This window comes from Haliotis cracherodii, unplaced genomic scaffold (genome assembly GCF_022045235.1).
Source record: "Haliotis cracherodii isolate W230 unplaced genomic scaffold, xgHalCrac1.p SCAF_8, whole genome shotgun sequence".
NCBI classification, from domain to species: domain Eukaryota; kingdom Metazoa; phylum Mollusca; class Gastropoda; order Lepetellida; family Haliotidae; genus Haliotis; species Haliotis cracherodii.
In genome coordinates, this window is record NW_027266341.1 from 38,529,315 (window position 1) to 38,556,561 (window position 27,247).

Here is a 27,247-nt window from a genome sequence, read left to right on the forward strand (position 1 = left end):
CATAAATTCTCTTCCTTATTCAAGAAATGATTCTTTGATGGAGATGTATTTGATACGACATCATAGTTGTGTTTTGAACCATAAGCCTAGTAACGTTTTGATAACGTTTGTAATTTTTGAGTCACAACTAATTTCCAAGTGTATATTTACTTTTGCCCAGCAGTGTATTACATTAGTTACATAAATAGTCTTAACACATCTGCCCTTGCCGTGCACTCGTAATGCCCCTACATGCATTGATGTGCACAATTACGTGCTACATCTTATGAATGCATGATTGTAGTAAGTCTGTCGGTAAAGAAGAGGCGATCAATCTCTGTTTGCGAAAGTTTCGCTGTGATGGATCAGGTCCGAAGTTTAAATATGTAAATGTCGGGTTTGATTCCCTGGGAAATGTAACTCAATTGTCGATTCATCTGATGTTATAAAATCTTGTCCCCATTCTCTACTCATATTCGCATTTGCAAATGAAAAATAAACACTTCTTATGGGCGCATTCTGTTCTCAGATTGAGTTGTATGATTGGTCCTGGCAAACAGTCCCCCGGCTGGTACTTTCAGAGCTGCAAAAATGCCAAACTATATTTCAAACACCTTGTACGTCCATCGTCTGTTCAATTGATAATGATTGATTGGTCGTCATTGGTTACATTATGTATTTTCGTCACATTGGTACAATGTGTAAAGCCCTTGATAATGCTTGAATATTGCAGAAAGGCACAAAACCATACTCACTCACTCACTCACACACACACCAGCTTGTATAACGTATTGTGTAAAATGTTGCTTCTCATTGGTGAGTTAGCGCTGTGACCCGTATGTTGAAGATGGCTGCAAACATGATCGTGAAGGTCAGGATGAAATCAAATCAAAATTTAGTTGTGTCCTCCAATATATCTTTACCAACAGCCATTTCTATATCATTGTTTGGAAGGCTGCCATTTTTCGTTTCGGTTTCGCCATCGTGCTGGAATGCTGGGTTGGTAATGGCGTATTTGCCCGTCCGATGTGCAGGTTTAGCTGGGCCCCAGCTGTCAGTCGGCTTCACAGCATTTCTGATGGACTGGAACAGTAGACCATTTATTCGTTTGTTTGTTTGTTTGCTTGTTTGTTTGCTGTTTAACACCGCACTCAGCAATATCCCAGCTATATGACAACGGTCTGTAAATAATCGAGTCTGGACGAGACAATCCAGTGATTTACATCATGAGCATCGATTTACGCAAATGGGATACGATGACATGCATCAAACCAAGTCAGCGAGCCTGACCACCCGATCCTGTTAGTCACCTCTTTCAACAGGCACAGTCGACAAGCAGCTAATCTAACCAGGATCTTCACGGCTGGTAGAGCATGTAGACAGTCACAGGGGGGGTTATGCCTTCGACTATCTTACTGTTCAAAATTCAGTGAAATTCACTGTTGACAATTGCGACTTTGATTATTTCTCAAAGCGTCGCTACGTTAAGCATGACTGACTTGGCTAAGTGTCATGTTAAGTTTACACAATCAGATGACGTTTTTAGTGTATGTGGATTCAGTATTCCCTGAGAACTATAGTCTTACAATTTCAAGCCTGGGAAAATACACCATCAACAGTATAATTATCCAAATAACAATCATTTACATAAATCATCAACATTCTTTAAACTAATATGGGTGTTGTTGTTTATTAACACACACCCCCCCCCCCCCCCCCCCCCCGTGTTATGGCTGGAAATTGATAAAAGCGGAGTAAAATCCTCACTCACTCACTTACTCACACTTGTGTGATCTTGTTGGTTGTGTGTTATCTAAATCGGCTCAGATCGTTTATACATCACAAACATCTTGTTTATCTGAACATTCACTAAACTTAGAGATTGTAGTAAGATTGGTACTTCTACAGCATATGGAGGGAAAGAAGTTACCATAGTGATGGAAACTTTCTATTGTACTCACGCCATGCCTTATGATCTGTATCACCATGGTAACGAAGATGCACCCAATGGGCACGCTCACCATCACCCATCCAACATCTTGGGCCCACGGTGGGAACATATAGTCGCCATAGTAACTGGGGCTATACTGGACGAAGGATACGACGATCATCACCTGTAGAACATACAGTGGGCTGCTGATGCTCAACAACTAGCGGAGATGTGGACATTATTTGAAAAGAAATATAATTTCTTGATAAACCTCAAATGTTGATATATATTTATCAGCAATGGTGTTAGTCATGAGACATGAGCTGGTGGGCTAACAAAGTGGTGTATCGGGGCCTTAGATCAAACAATTGAACAAAGCCTGTGCCCCTTAAGTATGTAAGTAAGTATGTATGTAAGTACATGGGGGTTTGCATTGACAGGGGCGAATCGTGTTTGTTCCATGCTACTCAAAATAGTAAAGTCATCTCTTCAAATTACTTAGCATCAATGAGATGTGGACTAACACAGGGTAATTTAGTTTCTTTGTTTGTTTGTTTGTTTGTTTGTTTGTTGTTTAACGCCGCACACAGCAATATTCCAGCTATATGACCACGGTCTGTAAATTATCGAGTCTGGACCAGACAATCCAGTGATTTACATCATGAGCATCGATCTACGCAATTGGGATACGATGACATGCATCGACCAAGTCAGCGAGCCTGACCACCCGATCCCGTTAGTCGCCTCTTACAACAAGCAAAGTCGCCTGTTACGACCTTCTCTATCCGGATCCTCACAGGTCTGGTTTAGTAAAGGTTCACATCTGTGTGGCGTCTTACAATGATGGCGAGGGGCGTGACGACCAGCCACGTGGCCTGCCAGTAGTAGTTAGGCTGGAACCCCAGCATGAGTTCCACATCTCTACAGAACTTCTTTAACCCTGCAATCACAGACATCATGTAGAATATAACAAACACAATAACTGTATGCCGCATAACGTCAAAGCCAAGCCTCGATTATCCGAAAAAAACAAAAAGGCGTAAAAGGCAAAATAGCGGTGAAAAATATATGAATGGATCACTGAAAATCATTAATGACAACAAATATGTGTGTGTATGCGAGTGTGCGTGAAATATATTGCTTGTGGTGGTATTCTAATAAATTTGTGAAAATCATTAATGACAACATATATTATGTGCGAGTGTGCGTGTGTGCGTGAGTGCGTGTAATATATTTCTTGTGGTAGTACTCTACTTAATGTGTGTGAGTGAAATGAATGTTATAGATTTAGAGATGTAAGTACTTCTGAGTTCCAATGTTAAGTTTTGGAAGTAAACAAGGTAGTTTTAGCAGTAAATAGAGCACATATGTTAGGGAAAATAGTAAAAGTTTAAATGCCATTACCACAGAAGATTAACACATTGGTGTGTAGCGTATGAAGAATCACAAGAAGGCTTCCGGTATTCGGCGGTTGACAATATTTTTATATACTAATCTATAAGTGAAAGAGAGCTAAATACGAGTGGATTTTACCAAAGCGTTCGAGAGTGTCTCTGATAGAAGATAATATGTGTTCAATCATCAAATGAATAATCAGTAAAATTTTGTGTGAGGATTAATAACTAATTTTCTGAAATCGTTCAGTGTCCACGTGGAGTCGGTCAGGGTTTCGGCTTAAGCCCTACACGTCTACAAATTGAAAAAGTTGGAAGAATGATGTTGGATGATAAATATAATCTCACCCGAGTGTCTTTTGATATCAAATATATCAACACTCGTTGATAAAAGTGGCAAAAATCCTCGGCAAGCCTCGGAATTTTTCCACTTTTATCAACTCGTGTTGATATATTTGATATCAAAAGACACTCGGGTGAGATTCTCTATATCCCAATTTCAGATATTATTGAGGGTTTGCAGAAACCGAGTTGACACTTTTGAGATTTATTGCATTGAAAATGTATTGGATGTTTCAGATCAAACTTAAGTTAATCGTTTTCAAAAGTGAAGACGTCTATTAGAAATTGAAAAACGGATTCACAAAGGCACTTGACTGTAGTCTGTATATTTATTGGAATATTAGGCGTTATGTATTCTAGAAATCTCTCGTGGTCCAGACACTTCGAAAATAAATGCAGTTTTTTAAGGAAAAAAAGCTCTATTTTGCATTTTGAAGTCATTATGTAAAGAAGATACTCTTAGTGACCTGTATTTTAGTACATTTGACATGAAAACAACCCTACTATAGTTTTTTGGATCAGCGGTATGGAGGTTGTATCAAAATGATCACATGGAAATTGTACATATGTTGCATCAGTAGAAGCTATTACAGATGCAGACTGGTAGGCATAGAAAGGTATAAACTGTGCCATTTAGTGCACCCATTAAAAACTTACCATACACCCATATGACGGCGACCAGCTCACACAGGCAGACTAACAACAGTGCGTAACTGGCACAATAGTCGTTCATCAGTGTCAGTACCCAAATTCCACCCTGAAAGTCAGGTGTAACAGTTCATCAGTGTCAGTACCCAAATACCACCCTGAAAGTCAGGTGTAACAGTTCATCAGTGTCAGTACCCAAATACCACCCTGAAAGTCAGGTGTAACAGTTCATCAGTGTCAGTACCCAAATTCCACCCTGAAAGTCAGGTGTAACAGTTCATCAGTGTTAGTACCCAAATACCACCCTGAAAGTCAGGTGTAACAGTTCATTAGTGTCAGTACCCAAATACCACCCTGAAAGTCAGGTGTAACAGTTCATCAGTGTCAGTACCCAAATACCACCCTGAAAGTCAGGTGTAACAGTTCTTTAGTGTCAGTAGCTATATACCACCCTGAAAGTCAGGTGTAACAGTTCATCAGTGTCAGTACCCAAATACCACCCTGAAAGTCAGGTGTAACAGTTTATCAGTGTCAGTACCCAAATACCACCCTGAAAGTCAGGTGTAACAGTTCATCAGTGTCAGTACCCAAATACCACCCTGAAAGTCAGGTGTAACAGTTCATTAGTGTTAGTAGCTGTATACCACCCTGAAAGTCAAGTGTAACAGTTCATCAGTGTCAGTACCCAAATACCACCCTGAAAGTCAGGTGTAACAGTTCATTAGTGTCAGTACCCAAATTCCACCCTGAAAGTCAGGTGTAACAGTTCATTAGTGTCAGTACCCAAATTCCACCCTGAAAGTCAGGTGTAACAGTTCATCAGTGTCAGTACCCAAATACCACCCTGAAAGTCAGGTGTAACAGTTCATCGGTGTCAGTACCCAAATACCACCCTGAAAGTCAGGTGTAACAGTTCATTAGTGTGAGTAGCTGTATACCACCCTGAAAGTCAGGTGTAACAGTTCATTTGTGTTAGTACCCAAATACCACCCTGAAAGTCAGGTGTAACAGTTCATTTGTGTTAGTAGCTGTATACCATACTGAAAGTCAGGTGTAACAGTTCATTAGTGTTAGTAGCTGTATACCATCCTGAAAGTCAGGTGTAACAGTTCATTTGTGTTAGTAGCTGTATACCATCCTGAAAGTCAGGTGTAACAGTTCATTTGTGTTAGTAGCTGTATACCATCCTGAAAGTCAGGTGTAACAGTTCATTTGTGTTAGTAGCTGTATACCATCCTGAAAGTCAGGTGTAACAGTTCATTAGTGTCAGTACCCAAATTCCACCCTGAAAGTCAGGTGTAACAGTTCATCAGTGTCAGTACCCAAATTCCACCCTGGAAGTCAGGTGTAACAGTTCATTAGTGTCAGTACCCAAATTCCACCCTGAAAGTCAGGTGTTACAGTTCATTAGTGTCAGTACCCAAATACCACCCTGAAAGTCAGGTGTAACAGTTCATTAGTGTCAGTACCCAAATACCACCCTGAAAGTCAGGTGTAACAGTTCATCAGTGTCAGTACCCAAATACCACCCTGAAAGTCAGGTGTAACAGTTCATTAGTGTTAGTAGCTGTATACCACCCTGAAAGTCAGGTGTAACAGTTCATTAGTGTCAGTACCCAAATTCCACCCTGAAAGTCAGGTTAATACAGTTTGTTATTGTTAGAAATCCCCCAATTATCCTAAATTACACTCGCGAGATAACACCGATACAGGTAACACACATAGGACTTCATATAGTGAATGCTCATCGGGTGATTTAGTATTTGGTGTTACCTTGGTGACAAGTGGCAAACCCAGTAGAAAACCGGTCAGATGACAGAGCAAAGTAAATATTGTTCTGTGCCTTCGCAGAAAGGCGGGGAATTCGTCTATGATGGCGCTGATGATGGATTCCATCATTCCGAACTGAAAATAGCAATCACAAACATTATGATGACATCGTACTGACATACATACGTTATGGGCATATTTGTCAATGTGATGTCGTTAGATTTGTCTGAGAGGGACGGGATCACTACTGGGGACTGTATTCACTCACTCACTCACTCACTCACTCACTCACTCACTTACTCGGGGCCACCATAGGTGTGTAACATTGCTGACGTTACCGAACATTCACTCACACATTCATCATTCCCCGTTCACACCTGTAGAGTAAACAATTACACACCAATGACTCCCCGTGCATCCTGTAGTGTCTTACATCCGACCCTATGCGTACCCCGGACCATGATGCTGTGCGTTTCAGAAACACAGGAGATATGAACTAAACCCAGCCCGCCAGCGTACCTTGGAGTGTGGAGAGACACCTTTGGAAAACGTGATTCGGAGATATATTTATTTCAGTCCAGGCATTGAGATATTGTATTATTGACGGCATGTGCTAGTTTTAGGATGAGTCACTCCAGGCATTAAAACATTGTATTATTCTCTAGGATCTACCTGTCATGTCCTGTCATGTGTACACAGTATCTCTAACGTATCTAACGATGTTTCGTGACTGGTGATCTGAGAATATCATTGTGGCGATGTGTTCAGTACGTCTCTCAGTACGTTTAATGGTTATAGGTCAACACGTCATTTTGAAAACACTGAGACCAAATAAAGGTGAAGGTAATACAATAAGCACTGGTGCAATGTGTGTACGAATGTCCTTATGTGGATTGGTGGAGGTGGCTGGGGTGGGGAGATGGGGTGGGTGATAGGATGGAGGATGGGAGATTGGTTTCGTGGAGGTGGGGAAGGGGGATGGGGAAGGGGAGATGGGGTGGGTGGATGAGGAGAAGGGGGATGGGGGTGTGGAGATGGGGTGGGTGGGGGTTGGGAAGGGGCGATGGGGGACGGGAGATGGGTAGGGTGATAGGAATGAGGATGGGAGATGGGTGGAGGTGGGGATGGGCGATGGGGGTGGGGAGGTGGGTGGTGAGGTAGAGAAAGGTCGTAGAAGATGGAGTTTGCAGATGAGGAGGACGATCGGGGAGTGAGATACATGTGGGTGAGGCAGCTGGATGCTGCACTGGGTGTGGGATGTTTTCGTTCCACGTCAGCAGCAGACCGGGACATTGCAGGAAAGTCATCAACACCTTCTACATGTCTCGACATATTCCCCTTGAGATAACGTCAACAAAGGCCAGGCCGCTAAGAGAGTGATCATAAGGAGTGTCGGCGATGAGATAAAAGGAGCTGTTTTCACCATTATAATACGACAAACAAGCGGCAGGAGTAGCCACCTGTGTTATGAGTCACAAGTAATGCCCAGCCAACGTTGTCGTAAATACCTCTGTGTACTTTACACGAGTGAAAACTATATAAGCTAATTGTTCTTTCAAGTATGAGAGGAAGATTGTGTCTCAGGGAAGAATGTGTGTGCCGCCATCATGTAACGGGTCTCCAGAATGTCGGGGTAGAATGTGCCGCCATCACGTAACGGGTTTCCAGAATGTCGGAGTAGAATGTGCCCCCATCACGTAACGGGTCTCCAGAATGTCGGGGTAGAATGTGCCCCATCATGTAACGGGTCTCCAGTATGTCGGGGCAGAATGTGCCCCCATCACGTAACGTGTCTCCAGTATGTCGGGGCAGAATGTGCCGCCATCATATAACGGGTCTCCAGAATATCGAGGTAGAATGTGCCCCCATCATGTAACGGGTCTCCAGAATGTCGGGGTAGAATGTGCCCCCATCACGTAACGGGTCTCCAGTATGTCGGGGCAGAATAAATGTGCCCCCATCACGTAATGGGTCTCCAGAATGTCGGGGCAGAATGTGTCCCTATCACGTAACGGGTCTCAAGTGTCTGAGGCCAAAATATGCCCCCATCATGTAACGGGTCTCCAGTATGTCGGGGCAGATTTAATGTGCCACCATCACGTAACGGATCTACAGCATGTCGGGGCAGAATGTGCCCCCATCACGTAACGGGTCTCCAGTATGTCGGGGTAGAATGTGTCCCTATCACGTAACGGATCTCCACTAAGTCGGGGCAGAATGTGCCACCATCACACAACGGGTTTCCAGTATGTCGGGGCAGAATGTGCCCCCATCACGTAACGGATCTCCAGTATGTCGGGGCAGAATGTGCCGCCATCACGTAACGGGTCTCCAGAATGTCGGGGTAGAATGTGCCCCCATCATGTAACGGGTCTCCAGAATGTCGGGGTAGAATGTGCCCCCATCACGTAACGGGTCCCCAGTATGTCGGGGCAGAATAAATGTGCCCCCATCACGTAACGGGTCTCCAGTATGTCAGGGCAGAATGTGCCGCCATCATATAACGGGTCTCCAGTTGGTCAGGTCAGAATGTGTCCTCATCATGTAATCGTGTAACCGTCCCCAGTACCCTGTATCTCGAGGCAGATTTCAAGCCCCCTGCACCCCCCCCCCCCCCCCCCCCCCCCTCCCACTTTCATATTATTGAGCGATACAAATTGATAATTACATGCTGTTATTTGATGTCAATACTAATGTAGTTAACACTGGAGGTCTATCCCAGATTACAGGAACTTGATCTGTTTACTCTTGATCTGTTTACTCTCCCGCGGTAAACACATGAAGTGACACCCTTTTCTACACTTTCAGGTCATGCATAATGTATTCGCATAAACACATTATATCCTTGCAATACATCAGGGCTGAGAAGACACAGTAGAAATAGGCCATACTAAATTATTAATATGTAAAGTGTTGCCCTGGGCAATATTACAGGGATGTTGCTTTGTGTGTCTGTGTGTGTGTCGATGGTCAGTACCAGGCACGCCTACTTATCCTCATCTATTCTAGAAAGCTTTACTCCATGTATGTGTGTCTATGTGGCCTTCTAACGTTTCAAATCCCCGTCCTTCGTGGGGATTTCGGGCTAGGACAGGTCCTCAACAATAAACTCGTATGTGAGTCATATGCGACCTGCTTAACACCTGTCTGTAGAACCAAGACCTGCTTCACACCTGTCTGTAGAACCAAGACCTGTTTAACACCTGTCTGTAGAACAAAGACCTACTTAACATCTGTCTGTAGAACCAGGACCTGCTTAACACCTGCCTGTAGAACCAAGACCTGCTGAACACCTCTCTAGAACCAAGTCATGCTTAACACCTGTCTGTAGAACCAAGACCTGCTGAACACCTGTCTGTAGAACCAAGACCTGCTTAACACCTGAGGCTACTACTGCTGTTATCTGTCATTCTTTGATATAGACCACGGACCTATATACAAGTCGGTGTATAGACTAATGATTAATACTGGGAATCGGGTTCTGAACAACCGAGGCAGCATTGAAAATTTCTAAATCCTTGAAAGTAGTTTCCTAAATTAAGCTCGTATGAATTCATAAAGTAAGTTAAAAAGGTCTGACTCTGTGTGCTGGTTTTGGTTTGGACAATATAGTATACGTGTCACGGAATGTGGTAGTACGTACCCTATGGAACAGGGTAAACGGAAGTGACGCGGAAGCACCTGGAATGAAGTTGAACAAAGCATCATGGTTGTGGTTATGTTGTGATCGTAAACTAGGATATTAACATGGAACTTCATTCCACGTGCTTCCGCGTCACTTCCGTTTACCCTGTTCCATAGGGAATGTAACTACCACATACCGTGGTATAAGTATGTACGTGGGTTCAAGGACACCGCGTGACGCACCTGTGAGTCCAGTCCCAGAGCTACCAGCATGAAGAAGAACAGGAACGCCCACAGTGGGGCCACCGGCATGCGCGCAATGCCTTCTGGGTACACCACAAACACCAGCCCAGGACCTGGAGAATAAGAGCGAGTGAGTGAGGTGAGTGGCGCGAAGGGGGGGGGAGACGATAATTCACCCTCCTGTCAAATACTATATACATGCTGAGAATAAACCCTTCAACTACTCACTCCCATCTGAACGTTACATCCCCCATACATAACAAACATATATGGTCCTTTCTAAGGTAACGCCCCACATATGTTATCAAGTGGGAACGTTACGCCCCACACGCACCGTCTTATCTGATCGTTACGCCCCAGATAGTCCCATCAAAACACACCGAGCCCTATACCTCTTTCCATGTGAGTCTGTGAGGGTAAATTGTAAAACCGGGGTAACTATCTTGAGAATTAAAAAAACAGAAACATAAAAACAAAACAAAACAAAAACAAAAAAGCATTACGGCCCACATACATAATTATATCTGAAAGTCACCAAGCAAATACATAATTATATCTGAACGTTACCCCGCAAATACATAATTATATCTGAACGTTACGCTTCACATACATAGTCATATCAGAACGTTACGCCTCACATACATAATTATATCCAAACTATCCATCCCGCAAACAAGATATTATTTATTGCTGAACTCCCTAAATCTCATCCCATTTCAACACTTCACCCAAAGTACTAGATCCAATCTGTGCCTGCAACACGCACGCCCAACACACGCAATCCCAGTGGAAACCAAACACAAATATTATTTCCATTTGTATAATGCATCGTATTGTTTAAGAAAATGAAATACTAATAAAGGACGACAAAAATATTGACAAAGAAAATGCAGAGTGCTTGTGCTTCTTTCCATCTACTCCCAGCTGCTGCAGCAGTGACGACCTACCATCCACGGCAACATCCTGCACGTCCTGGTTGGTGGTGTGCGCCATGAAGCCGAGCACGGAGAAGATGACGAAGCCGGCGAACACGCTGGTGCCGCAGTTGATGAGGGACACGATGATGGCATCTCTGAAACATGAAACATCCACATCAATCTTGGGTCTCTGCCCACATAAATACGTGGAGCGGTTGGGTAGCCTTGTGGTTAAAGCTTTTATTCGTCACGACGAAGACCCAGGTTCGATTCCCAACATGGGTACATGTTTGAAACCCATTTCTGGAGTCCAACTGGGGCAATATGGCAGTAGTTTGGAAAGAATAAACGTGAAAACATACACTCACAGCCCTGCATTGCACTAACGGGACAACATCGTGTAGCAGACACACAGATATGCAGTTGAAGGAGATACTTGGGTACCGCGGACGTTAAAGGGAGACGAAGCTCGGGCAAATTGTCAGCCCTACAAAGTGTTATTCAACTAGTTCAAAACCCAAGCTGTTTGTCTGCTTACTCAATCTCAAAAATAATGATTAACATAATTATAGAGAGGGAATGCCTCAGTGTCACGTGGGTCCATGTCGTCGTCAATTCGCTGTGAAGACTTGCGTCCCTTAGGCAGGCCAGGAACCAATGATCGTAGGTTCGAATCCCCATTCGCTCTTATTATCTTTCGAGGTTCGTCAGCACCATACCCGAACTTGTGGGTTTCACCACATCAGGCTTTCGTCACACATCAAGTTATATAAATGACTGTCCTCTTCAAAGCGGCGTTAGACCAGACCTATTCACTCACACAAAGAGAAACACTGTCTCAGTTTCACACAAGGCACTTGATACAACGTTTGGGTAACCTACCACGAGGCATGTCTTCGTTTGAAGCCGTGTAGTGATAGAAAGTGTGCTTTCGCTGTAATGTGTAATCCCTGAAGATCTGGGATGGGATAAGTCTTCAGCAACCCAAGCTTGCCGTAAAAGGCGACTATGCTTGTCGTAAAAGGGACTAACGGGATCGGATGGTCAGACTCGCTGACTTGGTTGATACGTGTCAACATATCCCAATTGCGTGGATCGATGCTCATAATATCAATCACTGGATTGTCTGGTCCAGAATCCCATATTTACGGACCGCCGTCATATAGCTAGAATATTGCCGAGTGTGGCGGCAAACAAACGACCACTGTTATGTGTAGCTCTGAATGTGTAGTGGTGATATGTCAGAGTACAAGGAGATATCTTGGTTCTGCCGATATACCATTGCAATAGCTGTCAACACGTAAGTATTTGAACATACACCTTATTGTTACCTGTGACAGTTGTGTTTGAAGGGGTTGTAGCTGGCCATGGTGATGAGACTGCCGAACCCCGGTCCCAGGGAGTAGAAGATCTGGGTGGCAGCTTCCCGCCACACCTGCCGACGTCAGTATTATTATATTTTACGTCCACTTCAGTAAATATTAACACAATTTGAGATGTTGTCAGTATAGTAATTCAAAAGTTGAAATTGAAAAGGTGGTCAGTTTGTAGATGTCTCTTTCATTACATTATGCAATAGATTCCATATTCGGTATATGATGAGTGTGCGTAGAACAATTTTAGAGTTCGTCCTTGGAAACAATAAGACTTGTTACGCAGGGTAAGTTAATAGATGTTTACGTAGATGAACACAACTGACGATAGTAACTCAAAAGAACTTATAAAATTAACAATGCAAATTGTTCTCAAAAACAAAAGTTTTGTTCCCAAAGCAGCTTCCTCCATTCAACGCGGCCAAGTTGTCACAGTCACAAGATTCCGTAATCCAGGAAGGATATTTTACACATTCTCTTAGGTTTGATTAATAGTTTATGTCTGGGCGCATATAATCTTCACATGGCAATATGTTACCGGGACCTCGTTCCCCGTTGAAACGATCGTAGCGTACGACTATCGTGAGTCTATGTTAAAGTATGGGAGTCTAAGCGTTGCGATCGTTTCGTGGAACAGGCCTGTATCGCTTATTCATATTCATCTATAAGACAAGGAAGCAGGGTATTGAGGCAGAGTCAAATGTTGATGTGTTCGGAGCACTGACCGTGACGTCGAGTAGTCGCTCCCACTTGGGAATGATGTAGAAGTTGATGCCGAGCATGTAGCCGTCCAGAGTGACCCCCCGGACCAGTAGACAGACGAGCACGACGTAGGGGAAGGTCGCCATGAAATACACCACCTGCAACACAGGCACCGTCTTGCTAGAGTGAAGTAGTGTACGGCCTACTCGAGACACACCACCCACCATTCCCGATGTCTGTACCCCCTACTAGAGACACACCACCCACCTTGCCCGATGTATGCACTCCGTTCTTCAGACACACCACCCACCTTGCCCGATGTCTGTACTCCCTTTTTCAGACACACCACCCACCTTACCGATGTCTGCACTCTCTTCTAGAGACACACCACCCACCTCCCCGATGTCTGCACTCCCTTCTTCAGACACACCACCCACCTCCCCGATGTCTGTGCTCCCTACTAGAGACACACAACCCACCTTGACAGATGTCTGTACCCCCTACTAGAGACACACCACCCACCTTGCCCGATGTCTACACTCCCTTCTTCAGACACACCACCCACCTTGACAGATGTCTGTGCCCCCTTATTCAGACACACCACCCACCTTGACAGATGTCTGCACTCTCTTCTTCAGACACACCACCCACCTAAACCGATGTCTGCACTCCCTTCTTCAGACACACCACCCACCTAAACCGATGTCTGTACTCTCTTCTTCAGGCACACCACCCACCTTGCCCGATGACTGTACTCTCTTCTTCAGACACACCACCCACCTTGCCCGATGACTGTACTCTCTTCTTCAGACACACCACCCACCTAAACCGATGTATGTACTCTCTTCTTCAGGCACACCACCCACCTTGCCCGATGACTGTACTCTCTTCTTCAGACACACCACCCACCTTGCCGATGTCTGCACTCTCTTCTTCAGACATACCACCCACCTAAACCGATGTCTATACTCCCGTCCGCAGACACAAAGCCCACCTTGCCCGATGTCTGCACTCCCTTCTTCAGACACACCACCCACCTTGCCGATGTCTGCACTCTCTTCTTCAGGCACACCACCCACCTTGCCCGATGTCTATACTCCCGTCCGCAGACACAAAGCCCACCTTGCCCGATGTCTGCACTCCCTTCTTCAGACACACCACCCACCTTGCCCGATGTCTGCACTCTCTTCTTGAGACACACCACCCACCTTGCCCGATGTCTACACTCTCTTCTTCAGACACACCTCCCACCTTGCCCGATGTCTGCACTCTCTTCTTCAGACACACCACCCACCTTGCCCGATGTCTATACTCCCGTCCGCAGACACAAAGCCCACCTTGCCCGATGTCTGTACTCCCTTCTTCAGACACACCACCCACCTTGCCCGATGTCTGCACTCTCTTCTTCAGACACACCACCCACCTTGCCCGATGTCTGCACTCCCTTCTTGAGACACACCACCCACCTTGCCCGATGTCTGCACTCCTTTCTTGAGGCAGAAGAAGAGGACGATCCAGGACAAGAGGAGGACAAAGGCCAGCTTGAGGCTGACTCCGCCCACGTTGCCCAGGTCCTCGGCCTGGTCGATGTTCAACACGAAGTTACTGCAAAGGGAACTCGATTTTCAAGACTAACAAACTTGATTCTATCATGAATTGGGAAAATGGTAGATTTTGTTTGATCAATCAGAAGTTTCAAATCACAATAACCACCTCTGATTGAAACAGCTGATTTGACGTCTGCATATGTATCTTATTTGCTCAATCATCATAGATTACAAAATGCAGATTTACACACCAATGAAAATTCAACGTGGAGCTAAATAAATTGCCTGTATAGTTGCATTTAACAGCTGAAACCTGACGTTGGGTTCAAAATTCAGTTAAACGCAGTTAATTTCTACATGTAGGGTAGCTCTGTAATGAAAATACAGCATGATTATCACCTATTTCTGTCTGCATTAGAGTCCATTAATTATGCTCAGATCCATCTTCTCGAGGCAAGGGAGCTAACTGGCTGTTACAGTCCGGTTCCACCCTTGCCGAACTGGGCTGGAATTATGGAGTATTTTGGTTCAACTAACGAGTCAATGCATAGGCCAATCAAAATCACGTAACGAAATCGACATCCGGTTCGTAAACTGCCGTGCAGATTTCGGCCGATTGCAGGATTAGCAAAGCATGTATACCGTCATCTCGGCGTCAACGGATATTTTGCAAATCTTTTCATGTTTTTAATCAAGGTGCTCACGTGATTTGATGTACTTCGCAGTGTAAGACCCGTTTTAGCACAATATAGGTTTTGATAATCGATCAGATCGTCTTGACTGGGCGCCGCCATTTTGGGGGAAATGCAAGTTATATGAAAGATGGAATCTTATTGCTCAACAGGAGGGCATAGAAGGGACATTATTCAAAATAGTCACTGGTGGCCCTACGATCGAGCCCAGAAATTCCAACCTAGTTCGGCAAGGGTGGAAACTGAACTTTTACAGTCAGTTAACGCCCTTGCCTCGGGCAGATGGCTCAGATCTTTCGCGAAAACTTCTAGTTGCTTTCCCAAAGTGTTTACTTACGACCAATACTCCTCGCTTGGTGTGATCAGTCTCCAACTCTTGGTGTCGTTGCAGGCGGTGAAGTTGCTGATGGTCAGGTTGTAGGTCAGGTCGCTGTAGTTGAGGTTCATTTGACTTAGTGTCGTGTTAACGCAGTCTGGCTCCATGTGCCCTGGCGCAGAATCACGTATGTAAGTCAGACAAGTAGGTTGCTAGGTAGTGAAGTTTGTCGGTGTACTTAAATAGGACAGGTTGTCTGTTATGACCCAGTTAAAACAAGCGGTCGTGTAAGATGACATGACAGATTTAAATTGGTATTAGTCCTATAGTCCCAACAAATTCTTCACTGCAGATACAGCCTTCGTTCAAGAACAGGCCCTCCTATCAATTTGAATAAAAAGCGTTGAATTGGTTTTAAATGAAGGCGTATTGGTATCATAGCTTCCGTGTTGGAAACGAATGCATTTATTATACGAACGAAAAGAAACACAATCGGATTTAACAGCGGTCGTGAGCGGAATATGTGTACAGCCGTTAGGGGGAAACTCGGGTTAAATGCATCTTCCCGAGGCAAAGGAGTTAACTGACTATAATAGTCCAGTTTCCACCCTTTCCGAACTAGGCTGGTATTATGGAGTTATATTTTGGCTGGACTAATGAGTCTATGCATAGTCCAATCAAACTAGCGCACCGAAATCGAAATCCGGTTCATAAACTGTCATGCAGATTTCGGTCGATTGCAGGATTTGCATAGCATGTGCACCGCCAACTCGTTGCCAACAGATATTTTCCAAATCTTTTCAAGTTTTTGATCAAGGTGATCACGTGATTTGATGCACAGGTTTTCTCACAATGTAGATCTTGACTGTCCATCAGGTCGTCTTGACTGGGCGCCGACATTTTGTTTGAGGCAAATGCAAGTGATACGAGAGGTGGAATCTGATTGGTCCATAGGAGAGGCAAAGAAGGGACTTAACTCGTAACAACCACTGGTGGCGCTACGTTCGAGCCCAGGAATTCCAACCTAGTCCGGCAAGGGTGGAAACTGGACTTTTAAAGTCAGTTAACTCCCTTGCCTCGGGAAGATGGTGTTGTTGTCGTTCGGCGAAATGCGGATATAACTAATATGACCGAATGTTCGGTTGACGGTGTTGTCGGTTCCAATAGCTGCTGTGTGGTGATTTCAATGAGAACCGCTGTTTGGATAATAGGTACTGCTACTACTGCATTTGTATCGCATTTGAAACTATTCCTTCGCACTTGGTAGCTATACACACGATATCGTTTACATTAATACCGATAATGCTTCTTTTCAATCTAATAGATAGAAGGGCCTGTAGAAGAGCTAGGGGCTTAGGGTTAACGCCGATTTTAATAGAATTTCAGTTGTCAGCTTCGTGTAGCGTGTCACGTGTCAGTTTGATATTGGGGGAAAGCCCGGATTGGTGCAAGTCTCGGACATTTGCTTGGTGAAACCCACGAGGGCGGTGTTAGAGATTCGAACCCGCCATTAACTTATCCAGCACGTCTAAGGGACGCAACTCTCCATATAGGGACCTCCTGCTCCTTAGGCGATCTCATCACTCGTGTCACAGGACTGGAAGAAATAACCAACACTTGGAACATTTCCGTCTTCATGTGATAATGTATAATTAAGACTAGTTTAACGCCGCTTGAAACATTTATCAGTTCCGTAACTACGTAACCTATTGTTGGAGGAAAGTCCGAAGCAATGCAGGGCTTTTATGTTTACGATATGGTGCTGAGAAACCTATATAATTAGGGTGAACTGGATTCAATCCCGCGATCATAGGTTTCTGACACGCCTAAGGGACGCAACTCTGCACAGATAATTGCGGCGCTTTAGACGACTGGGCCATCGGTGTCCCCTGTACCTTCTGCTGATACCTACTCATGGTGATGTTGAGTTTGTCCACGTCGGTGAGGTTGTCAAACGATGGTCTAGCTTCCATCGTGCATGCTGGAGTGTTCCAGGAGTTGGTGCAGCTCATCCAAGGGAGGTCGCCGTCGAGGCTTATGATGGACACCATGAGGTAGAACATGCCGTACATGATGAGGACGTTGTAGTAGACGCACACCATAGTCGATATCATTACCACAGCAAACCCGATACCTGTGAATGAGTGAGGTATTAGATGAGTCTACAGTACATACTGGTCTACAGTCCCCAGTAGTGATCACGTCCCTCTCAGACACATCTGAGTGAGTGAGTGAGTGAGTGAGTGAGTGAGTGAGTGGATGGGTGGATTTGGTGAGTGAGTGAGTGAATGAGTGAGAATCAGGCAGTATGGCTTCAAGCCATATTCTGCAATGTGGCGACTGGCTTATACCCATGTGAAAATCTAACAGAGTATTTAGCGTTACGGGAGGCCGGGGGTGCCGCCAGTCCACCCCACCGCCCCTGTACATGTACCAATACATAAACAGCATTATCCGAGAAGAAAGTGGGGGTTAAACGTGAACAGTACAGAAGTATAAGCACACGGTAACACTGACCATTATAACACATACTGAACAGCGGGTTGACATAGATACTCACCCTTGAACAGTGGGTTGACACAGGTACTTACCCCTGAACAGCGGGTTGACATAGATACTCACCCTTGATCAGTGGGTTGACACAGGTACTTACCCCTGAACAGCGGGTTGACGCGCCAAATGCTGATTGGACCCAGGGAGGCGAACTGCCCCAGGGCCAACTCGAAGAAGAACATTGGGAGTCCTGCCAGCGCCAGCATTATGACGTAGGGCACCAGGAAGGCCCCTAGGGGGAGGGAGCACATTTCAGTACCACAGTGTACTTGAGTCATATGTACATGGCCAAAACATTGATTGTTTCTCGTTCATATTTAGAGGGATTGACAAAATTAGTACAGTTTGACAAACAAATAATGTATTACGGCTCGGCAATATTACAGCTGCGTAAACATTTACATGAGGCTTGTTGTCAGTTATATACTGCGGTCTATAGTCGGTATATTACCGCTACATCATGACGGACTGTAGTCGGCAGAATTACCGCTACACAAGACGGCCTGTAGTCGGTATATTACCGCTACATCATGACAGACTGCAGTCGGCAGTATTACCGCTATACAAGACGGTCTGTAGTCGGTATTATTATCCTATACACGATCACCTGCAGTCGGCAGTATTACCGCTATACAACACGGCCTGTAGTCGGTATTATTATACTATACACGATCGCCTGCAGTCGGCAGTATTACCACTATACAAGACGGCCTGTAGTCGGTATTATTATACTATACACGATCGCCTGCAGTCGGCAGTATTACCACTATACAAGACGGACTGTAGTCGGTATTATTATCCCATACACGATCGCCTGCAGTCGGCAGTATTACCACTATACAAGACGGCCTGTAGTCGGTATTATTATACTATACACGATCGCCTGCAGTCGGCAGTATTACCGCTATACAAGACGGCCTGTAGTCGGTATTATTATACTATACACGATCGCCTGCAGTCGGCAGTATTACCGCTATTCAAGGCGGTCTATAGACGGCAATATTAATCTTCCCGAGGCAAGACGATATAAGTCCAGTTTCCACCCTTGCCAAACTAGGCTAGAATTCCGGAGTGATATTTTGGCTCGTAAACTCGTTGTCAACAGATATTTTCTAAATCTGTTCCTGTTTTTAATCAAGGTGCTCACGTGATTTGATGCACTTCGCGATGTAAGACTCGTTTTATCACAATAGGTGGAATTTGATTGGTCCACAGGAGAGACAAAGAAGGGACATAATTCGTAATAGCCACTGGTGGCGCTACGATCGAGCCCAGAAATTCCAGCCTAGTTCGGTAAGGGTCAAAACTGGACTTTTAAAGTCAGTTGATTCTCTTGCCTCGGGGAGATGGCAATATTACCCCTACATTATGACGGAGTGCAGTCGGCAACATTACCGATACAATACGCCAGTTATTTTACCGCTACTGGCAATACTGTATTTCTAGAATGCAAACAAAGACTAGTTCAATGAAGGACAATTTCTTCCATGGCAGCGCCACGCACAATCTCATTAAAATCAGATCTTTGTGCTCGCCACCGCTTAACAAAGATCTGAGGACATTTCATTACGAGTCACGTCAGACCGACCTTGCGCGAACTTTGACCGACCAATGGAATGACCAATCAGAAGGCAGCTTTCTCGTGCGTCACGGCACTAATTTCAAATTGGCGACTACGCTTGGAAACATATTTTGACAAATTCTCGATTACAAATTTGAAACCTGAACAAAAGAACATTCTGGAAGGGCTAATAGATGGTCTCGATTGTATGGGATCAGTCGTTAAACTCGTAACTATCGTTCGGAATACCCCGTGTTAAAGTTTTCGAGTATGCATGAGTAGAAAACACATTCCGACTTTCACTTTCATAATCTGGTAAGCGACGCTCTGATAGGTCGGATGATAGGTCGTTCTGACGTGACCCCTAATAGGATGTCATCAGATCTTTGTTTAGCGGTAGCGAGAACTAAGGTCTGATTTAATGAGATTGCGCCACGCATTTCGAATCATAAACAGTTCAACAATTCACTTTGTAAATCTATGCACAATGTTGGGTAATGTTTCACACCAGACCAACCCTATCATGCTCTTAATCAGATTAACAGAGTTCCAAATATTCATGTTGTTTTTAACACTGAAGTAAATGTAATGACCATGTAATTATTACGTAATCTTACAGCTGGCTGTGTATTGGGTTGGAGGCAGAAAATAGGTCTGTCACGTGATCACTGAGCGTTCACTCACCTCCGCCATTCCTGAAGCACAGATAGGGGAACCTCCAGACGTTGCCAAGTCCGACGGCGTACCCGACACACGACATGAAGAAGTCCAGTTTGCCACCCCAGCTGCCTCGCTCCGGTTCTACTGCTGCCACACTGTCTCCCGCCATCTGGAACAAACACACGCAATGCTTTTACGAGCGCTTCCAGTTGTGCCAATTTCGCTCTGTATCCACGGATAAATTTGGTTAAATACCAGTATATCGACTTATAAGTTCACGTTCGTCAGATATCTCATGCAGGAATCCTGGATTTAGTGTAACCATCAGCTTTATCTCACCGAGATTGTGGTTGGAACTAGCTCCTTCATGTTATCCTGACAGATGGTATATGGGTATGGCGCGGGAAATACGCAGAAGGGATTGTGTACTGACGTTTTTCAGAAGTTCAGCTGGCTGTAAGTCCCTTCGTCCTAGGTTTGTTTTATTTGTTTCTGGTTTAAAGCCACTCTCAGCAATATTCCAGCTATATGAAGGCGGTCTAATAATAATCAAGTCAGGACCAGACAATCCAGTGATTGATATCACGCAATTGGGATACGATGACATGCATCAACCAAGTCAGCGAGCTTGACCACCCGATCCCGTTAGTCGCCTCTTACGACAAGCACAGGCGCCTTTAACGGCAAGCATGGGTTGCTGTAGATCTAGTCTACCCCGGATCTTCACGGGTATCGTCCGAAGTAATGTGATAGGCAATTACAATGTGAAGCTAATCAGTGTTTATGGCACAATATGTAACCGAATATACAATGCAAACACTACATGTGAAGTTATATCCAAAGGAAGGTCACGAATTACATCAATTAGCATAATAAGAACAGAAAATAATTTGAGATGAAGTCGGAATAGTCTGATACAGATACGAGAGATTTCATGTGCACTTCATTCGCCCAGCATTGGTAGCAATGGCACACTGCCGTGGTAGCCCCATAGTTAAGCTGGCTATGGTTTGGGCTGCAGTGTCGTTACAAACGTTGATCCCTACATACTGAGCTCAACACTCCACTTACCATCAGAAGTGACGTATCAGGTCTAACTACAAGAAAGTGCAGCAGGCTCCGTTAAAACGCGTTGCTGATAACACAGCTGAACCTTAGATTATGCAATACTCCTCACACAATAACAGAGCCAATGTAAAGGTCAGTGTTTGTTATCTCTGTTTAACATTGAATATTCAAACTCCATAACTCTGTCATGTCAACACGATCAACGCTAAGATATATTTAACACGAGACACCGGGTTGTATCAAAGTGATAAAGTGATAAACTGTGAAAAACCTGTATCTCTTCGAGATTTCCTGCCATGTGAAGCTGACACGCCGTTATATAACTGGAATACTGTTCAAAGAGGTGTTGTACACACTCACTCACTCATTCACGCGGCGGCTAGTCACAACTTTGGCGGAATAATATTGTAATTTCGTTGTCGCCCGAACAAAATGTTGAGTGAGTTGTTTTCTGTATTTAGCGCAGCATTCCAGCAGTATCACAGCGGATACACCAAGAACATCGTCCACTTGTTTGGAATCGAACCCGGATTTGGGGCGTCAGGAGCGGCCACTTTAACCAATAGACTATCCCATTTCACCCGGAAGAAACAGAGCAACAGTATTCTTTACTCTCAGAAACAAATAAGATAAATGTTTAAAAAAAGACTTTGAGTTCAAAACATTTTTCGGTAAGCAAAGTAACTTAACAAAGGAAAGAAAATGAAAATAAATCAGTGACGCAATCGCGTTGTGTTGAAATCTCCGTCGTCTAAACACTGGCTACGTTTATTCACGCGTGGGAGATAACAACTTTCCATTGAGTAACTGAAAAGTTTCCATTCGTTTTTCATATGTGAGACAAAACAGCGTCCTAGAACCATCCATACCCGTCACCCGGGGTGTGCTTGTAAGACGGGTGTCGAGGTCAGGAGCCGGGCGTAATCAATCAGCGTAGCTTACCCCCACCCCCTAGTGCTTAGCGTGGTGACCTGGGTACCCCCCACCCCCTTGTGCATAGCGTGGTGACCAGGGTACCCGTCCCACGCAGACATCGACGACAGGAAGTGTCTGGGGTGCTATGTATAATGGACAACGAACACATGTCTTCATTCACCGAGTTGAAATCCCATAGCCAATGGTTTTAGATTTGTCAGTGTCAGACTCGTGATCGCGGGTTTTACCAAAGTGGTAAACATCTAAGACCTGCATTACTTCGGGTTTTGTTCCCACATCATTTGTTTGTTTGTTTGTTTGTTTGTTTGTTTGTTTGTTTAACGCTGCACTCAGCAATATTCTTGCTATATAAGGGCGGTCTGTACATAATCGAGTCTGGACCAGACAATCCAGTGATTGGCATCGTGAGCATCGATCTACGCAATGGGGATACGATGACATGCATCAACCAAGTCAGCGAGCCTGACCACCCGATCCCGTTAGTGGCCTCTTACGACAAACATGGGTTGCTGAAGACCCATTCTCTACCCTCATCTTCACAGGCTGACACGCAGTGACATAACCAAAATACTGTTAAAAGTTGCGTTAAACCAAACTCACTCCCTCACTCACTCACAGACTGGCCCTGTGGAAGGCTATGTGATTCACGTCTACGCCTACCCAACGCCCTATTACCCGACCCTACCCGGGTACCCACTTTAGGTCCCAGGAGATGTCTCAAAATGTCCGATTGGGAACATTTTTAGCATAGCCCTGGCAGAACGTATTTAGATACATGTATTAAACAATTTGGTCATTCATACACTGAAATTGAATTAAGTGATATCGCTATTCAACCATATGAAAAATCAGAAGGAATGCACACACATTAGTGACTTAATTGTAGTGTAACCATAGAGGTCTAGATAATTATTGTCATTAAACAATATATCACGTGACTAACCACGGGTCCGGGTAGTCCTGTGGTTACGCGTCCCAGCCCTAGTATTAATATTAGCATTGTTGCTTGTTTACCAATCCCCATATATATGTTAACCATGATTTATTTATCCCGCCATGGCTCATTACATATGGATTGCTGCTCGACAAGTGTCGTCCGCCGATTGGTTGCTTGGATACCCGCTTCCTATACCCAGTCTCTGTTTGCAAAAGGCCAAATTTAAGGTGATCAAATGAGTCGTGAGATAGTGTGTGTAAGGAGATGTAGAAATGTTGAACTCAAACCAACCTCGTGATGATAATAGCCGAGAGTTATTTAACCCGTCAATCATACATCAATCTACGATATTTGAAGATCACTTGTACGGGGAGGATAACTAGGTGAACCGGATTCAACAACTCAACTTGACTTATGCTGTCTTCGTTTTATCATAAACACGCGTGGATAATGTCTTACCATAAACAAACAAACAAAATGCAAAACTATGACATTTGAAACATTGTCCCAAACAGGTTATACAATGGAGGTTTCATGCATTCGGAACATCAGGGACGAGAAATAACATATATCTCGGATTTTTAATGTTTGTAAAATTCAATTTGACCATGGTTTCCTTCTTTACAAATACTGCTATCCTGCCGGGTCTACTAGGGTGGTCGGACTCGGAGACATGGTTGATTGCGTGTTATCTTGCCCCGACGGAGTGTTGATAATAACAATCACTGGTTTGTCTGGTCGGTTACTTACAGACCGCCATCAACAATAAAAGAACTAAGAAAGAAGTTATTGGCACAGAGAGGCTTCCGTAGTTCAATATCCCTATCACAAGTTGAGTAGTATAGGTACTTGTTGTGTCGATGGTGTCGATGCTGTGTTTACAAAGCCACACAGGGGATCCCGTACGACCCAAGTAACTCTCCTGGAATTTCCCCAACTGGTTTATAGTGTGTGGAACTTTCCCCGATGTTATCTATAATTTGACATAGAATTTTAAAAATCCATAAATGGGAACACATTTCACAGCGATAACAGGTTGTTCATTCATGTCGTGAACACGATTACACCACAACGCTATTACAGTCAAGTGTGCTGTCACGTGACTAACTCGTCCTGAGATCGCGCTCGGGCGAGTCTATTTTCTAGTGAATCCCCTCTCATGGAGATATACCTTGAATATGACCATGATGTATAATACTCTGTAAGACTCTCATTTCTAATATGCATCTCAACATGGAAATGATTTTATTCAGTTTTCACAAATCGCATTATCTGATTAAACAAAAAGCATTGAGTAGGAATCTTGCATACTGAAACCTTGTAATTAGATACAATAGTGATTGAGTGAATGAAGGTTATTTAATGCCGCCCCTGCACTATTCCCGTTATATCCCGGCTGGACACGACAAACCAATGTCTGCTCCACGCAGTCAGCTAGGTCACAGAGTCTGACCACCTGATCTTACGTTTACCCGGCTCCGGCTCCTACGACAAAACGCTGGAGACCTCTTCTTCCACGGTACCCAACACGGACACACGTGTGTCAATCTCATTAAAATCAGGGGACACGGGTGGCCCAGTCGTCTAAGACGCCGCGATTCGCTGTCAGCACCATATCCGTGCTCGTGGGTTTCACCGAAGTGGTAAACGTCTGAGACCTGCATCACTTCAGGCTTTCCTCCAACATTAAGCTGACACGCCGTGATATAACTGGACTACTGTTAAAAGCGGCGTTAAACCCAACTCACTCACTCATTAAAATCAGACCTTTGTTCTCGCCACCGCTAAACAAAGATCTGAGGACATCCCATTACGGGTCACGTCAGACCGACCTTGCGCGAACTTTGACCGACCAATGGAATGACCAATCAGAAGGCAGCTTTCTCGTGCGTCACGGCACTAATTTCAAATTGGCGACTACACTTGGAAACATGTTTTGACGAATTCTCGATTACAAATTTGAAACCTGAACAAAAGAACATTCTGGAAGGGCTAATAGATGGTCTAGATTGTATGGATTCAGTCGTTAAACTCGTAACTATCGTTCGGAATACCCGTGTTAAAGTTTTCGAGGATGCATGAGTAGAAATCACATTCCGACTGTCGCGTTCATAATCTGGTAAGCGACGCTCTGATTGGTCGGATGATAGCGGTAGCGAGAACTATGGTCTGATTTTAATGAGATTGTTTAGCGGTAGAGAGATCTAAGGTCTGATTTTAATGAGATTGTACTTGTATAGTTACAGCTGTCTACAGTTCACGGACACATGAACTGTAAACCTGGAAAGTGGGTAAAAATATCCTTAACTGCGCGTGGAAAGTATTGCGACACCATGGTTATGAGATTACCAAGGATGGAAGTTTACGTGTTATTTGTTATGAGTATGAGCCTGACCACCCGATCCCATGCTTCTTACGACAAGCATAGTCGCCTTTTACGGCAAGCATGGGTTGCTGAAGACCTATTCTATCCCGGATTTTCACGGGTCTAGGTTAGTTAAGACCGGCTCACAACTGTGTGACGACCAGCCACGTGGCCTGCCATTAGTAGCTGGACTAGAACCCGTGAATATCAGGGTTAAATTGGCCTTCAGCATGCTTGTCGTAAGTGGTGCTTATAATCAACGGTATCGGATAGTCAGGCTCGCTGACTTGGTTGGTGCTTGTCATCGTATCCCAACTGCGTGGATCACGATGGCAATCACTGGATTGTCTGGTCCAGACTCGATTACTTAAAGAACGCCGTAATATAGCTGGAATAGTGTTGAGTGCGGCGTTAAACAAACAAACAAACAAAAAGACAAACTTACTCTCGTAGCCCGAAGGACTAATAAATATTTTTAATTTAATTGAGAGACTTTTTTAATTTGAATGTATTATTCATGACGGGAGCATGCGCCAGCTGTGTCATTTGAAGTATTTGAGTAAAACATCCAGTAATAATTGTAGCCAGCCAACAGTCGGGGCTGTGCAAGGGACATAGTCTTGTCTGCATCTGCTCATATCAGCGTTAGTTTATCTCCTATTATTTAACCAAGTCCGACATCTTTGAACATTCATGTGTTATCTGGAAAATGCAGCTGATCGTGGGAATATCACCAGTCACCATACATGACTAGACTTATGCCAGTCTCCTACACCACTAGACTGATGCCAGTCTCTCCACATGACTAGACTGATGCCAGTCTACCTACATTATTAGACTGATGCCAGTCTCCCTACACCACTAGACTGTTGCCAGTCTCCCTACACCGCTAGACCCAGGGTCCCTAGTCCACTAGACTGTTGCCAGTCTACCTACAGCATTAGACCAGTCCTTCCTACCTGACTAGTCTGACGCCAGTCTCCCTACATCACTTGACAGACACCAGCCTCCCTTCACCACTAGACTGACACCAGTCTCTCTTCACCACTAGACTGACACCAGTCTCCCTACACCACTAGACAGACACCAGTCTCTCTACACCAGTAGACCAGTCTCCCTTCACCACAAGACTGATACCAGTCTCCCTACACAAAAGACTGGCACCAGGCCCAGCTTCCGACCAATGTAGCCGGAATACCATAACGCACACTCCAGAATTACATTATTTTTAATGAAGCAATCGATAGCCTGTCTACCTACCTCTCTCTGTTGAAATATGCTTGCTTTATCGCAATGTTTGGCAAGATAACATTGATATCTGTAAAGCAACGATATCTTCCAGTCTTCGTATGTTGTGTAGTTGGCATTTGTTTCCCTTGGTCAAATGCAGTCGGGTTGATTAAAATCAAATACATATTAAATATAAATAATTTAACTAAACAATAAGGGGGGACTAATTGAATGGGGATAAATACAAGACCTGTTTGGCTCCCCATTTCAGAGAATAACATCGGATATCTAAAGCTCTGACTGATGCTGACTCAGACAAAAGTAAAGAAACGAATGATTTTAAAAATATGGTTTAAACAAATTCATAATGAATGACTATTTCCTCTCTATGACTGTGCGCCTTAAGGTGTATTTACATCGGACTATATGCGTACACCTTGTACACAACCATAATCCCCCT

At 44.4% G+C, this 27,247-nt stretch overlaps 1 protein-coding gene across 2 annotated transcripts; it reads right to left on the reverse strand.

The window, feature by feature from the left end:
• On the reverse strand, positions 1 to 26,840 carry LOC139449338 (sodium- and chloride-dependent glycine transporter 2-like). Of its 2 annotated transcripts, none has more exons than XM_071230652.1 (15): positions 26,818 to 26,840; positions 20,276 to 20,420; positions 18,131 to 18,262; positions 17,390 to 17,611; positions 15,499 to 15,649; positions 14,389 to 14,527; positions 12,946 to 13,080; positions 12,179 to 12,282; positions 10,878 to 11,002; positions 9,931 to 10,043; positions 6,067 to 6,198; positions 4,303 to 4,402; positions 2,749 to 2,849; positions 1,941 to 2,093; positions 1 to 1,062 (listed from the first exon to the last, which is right to left on the reverse strand). In XM_071230652.1, the coding sequence occupies exons 2-15, from the start codon at positions 20,418 to 20,420 to the stop codon at positions 868 to 870; spliced, it is 1,947 nt and encodes a 648-aa protein (XP_071086753.1). In that variant the 5' UTR covers positions 26,818 to 26,840; the 3' UTR covers positions 1 to 867. The 2 variants fall into 2 exon arrangements, with proteins under 2 accessions (XP_071086753.1, XP_071086752.1); XM_071230651.1 differs by lacking the exon at positions 26,818 to 26,840 and adding an exon at positions 21,323 to 21,336.
• Positions 26,841 to 27,247: the final 407 nt, after the last annotated feature.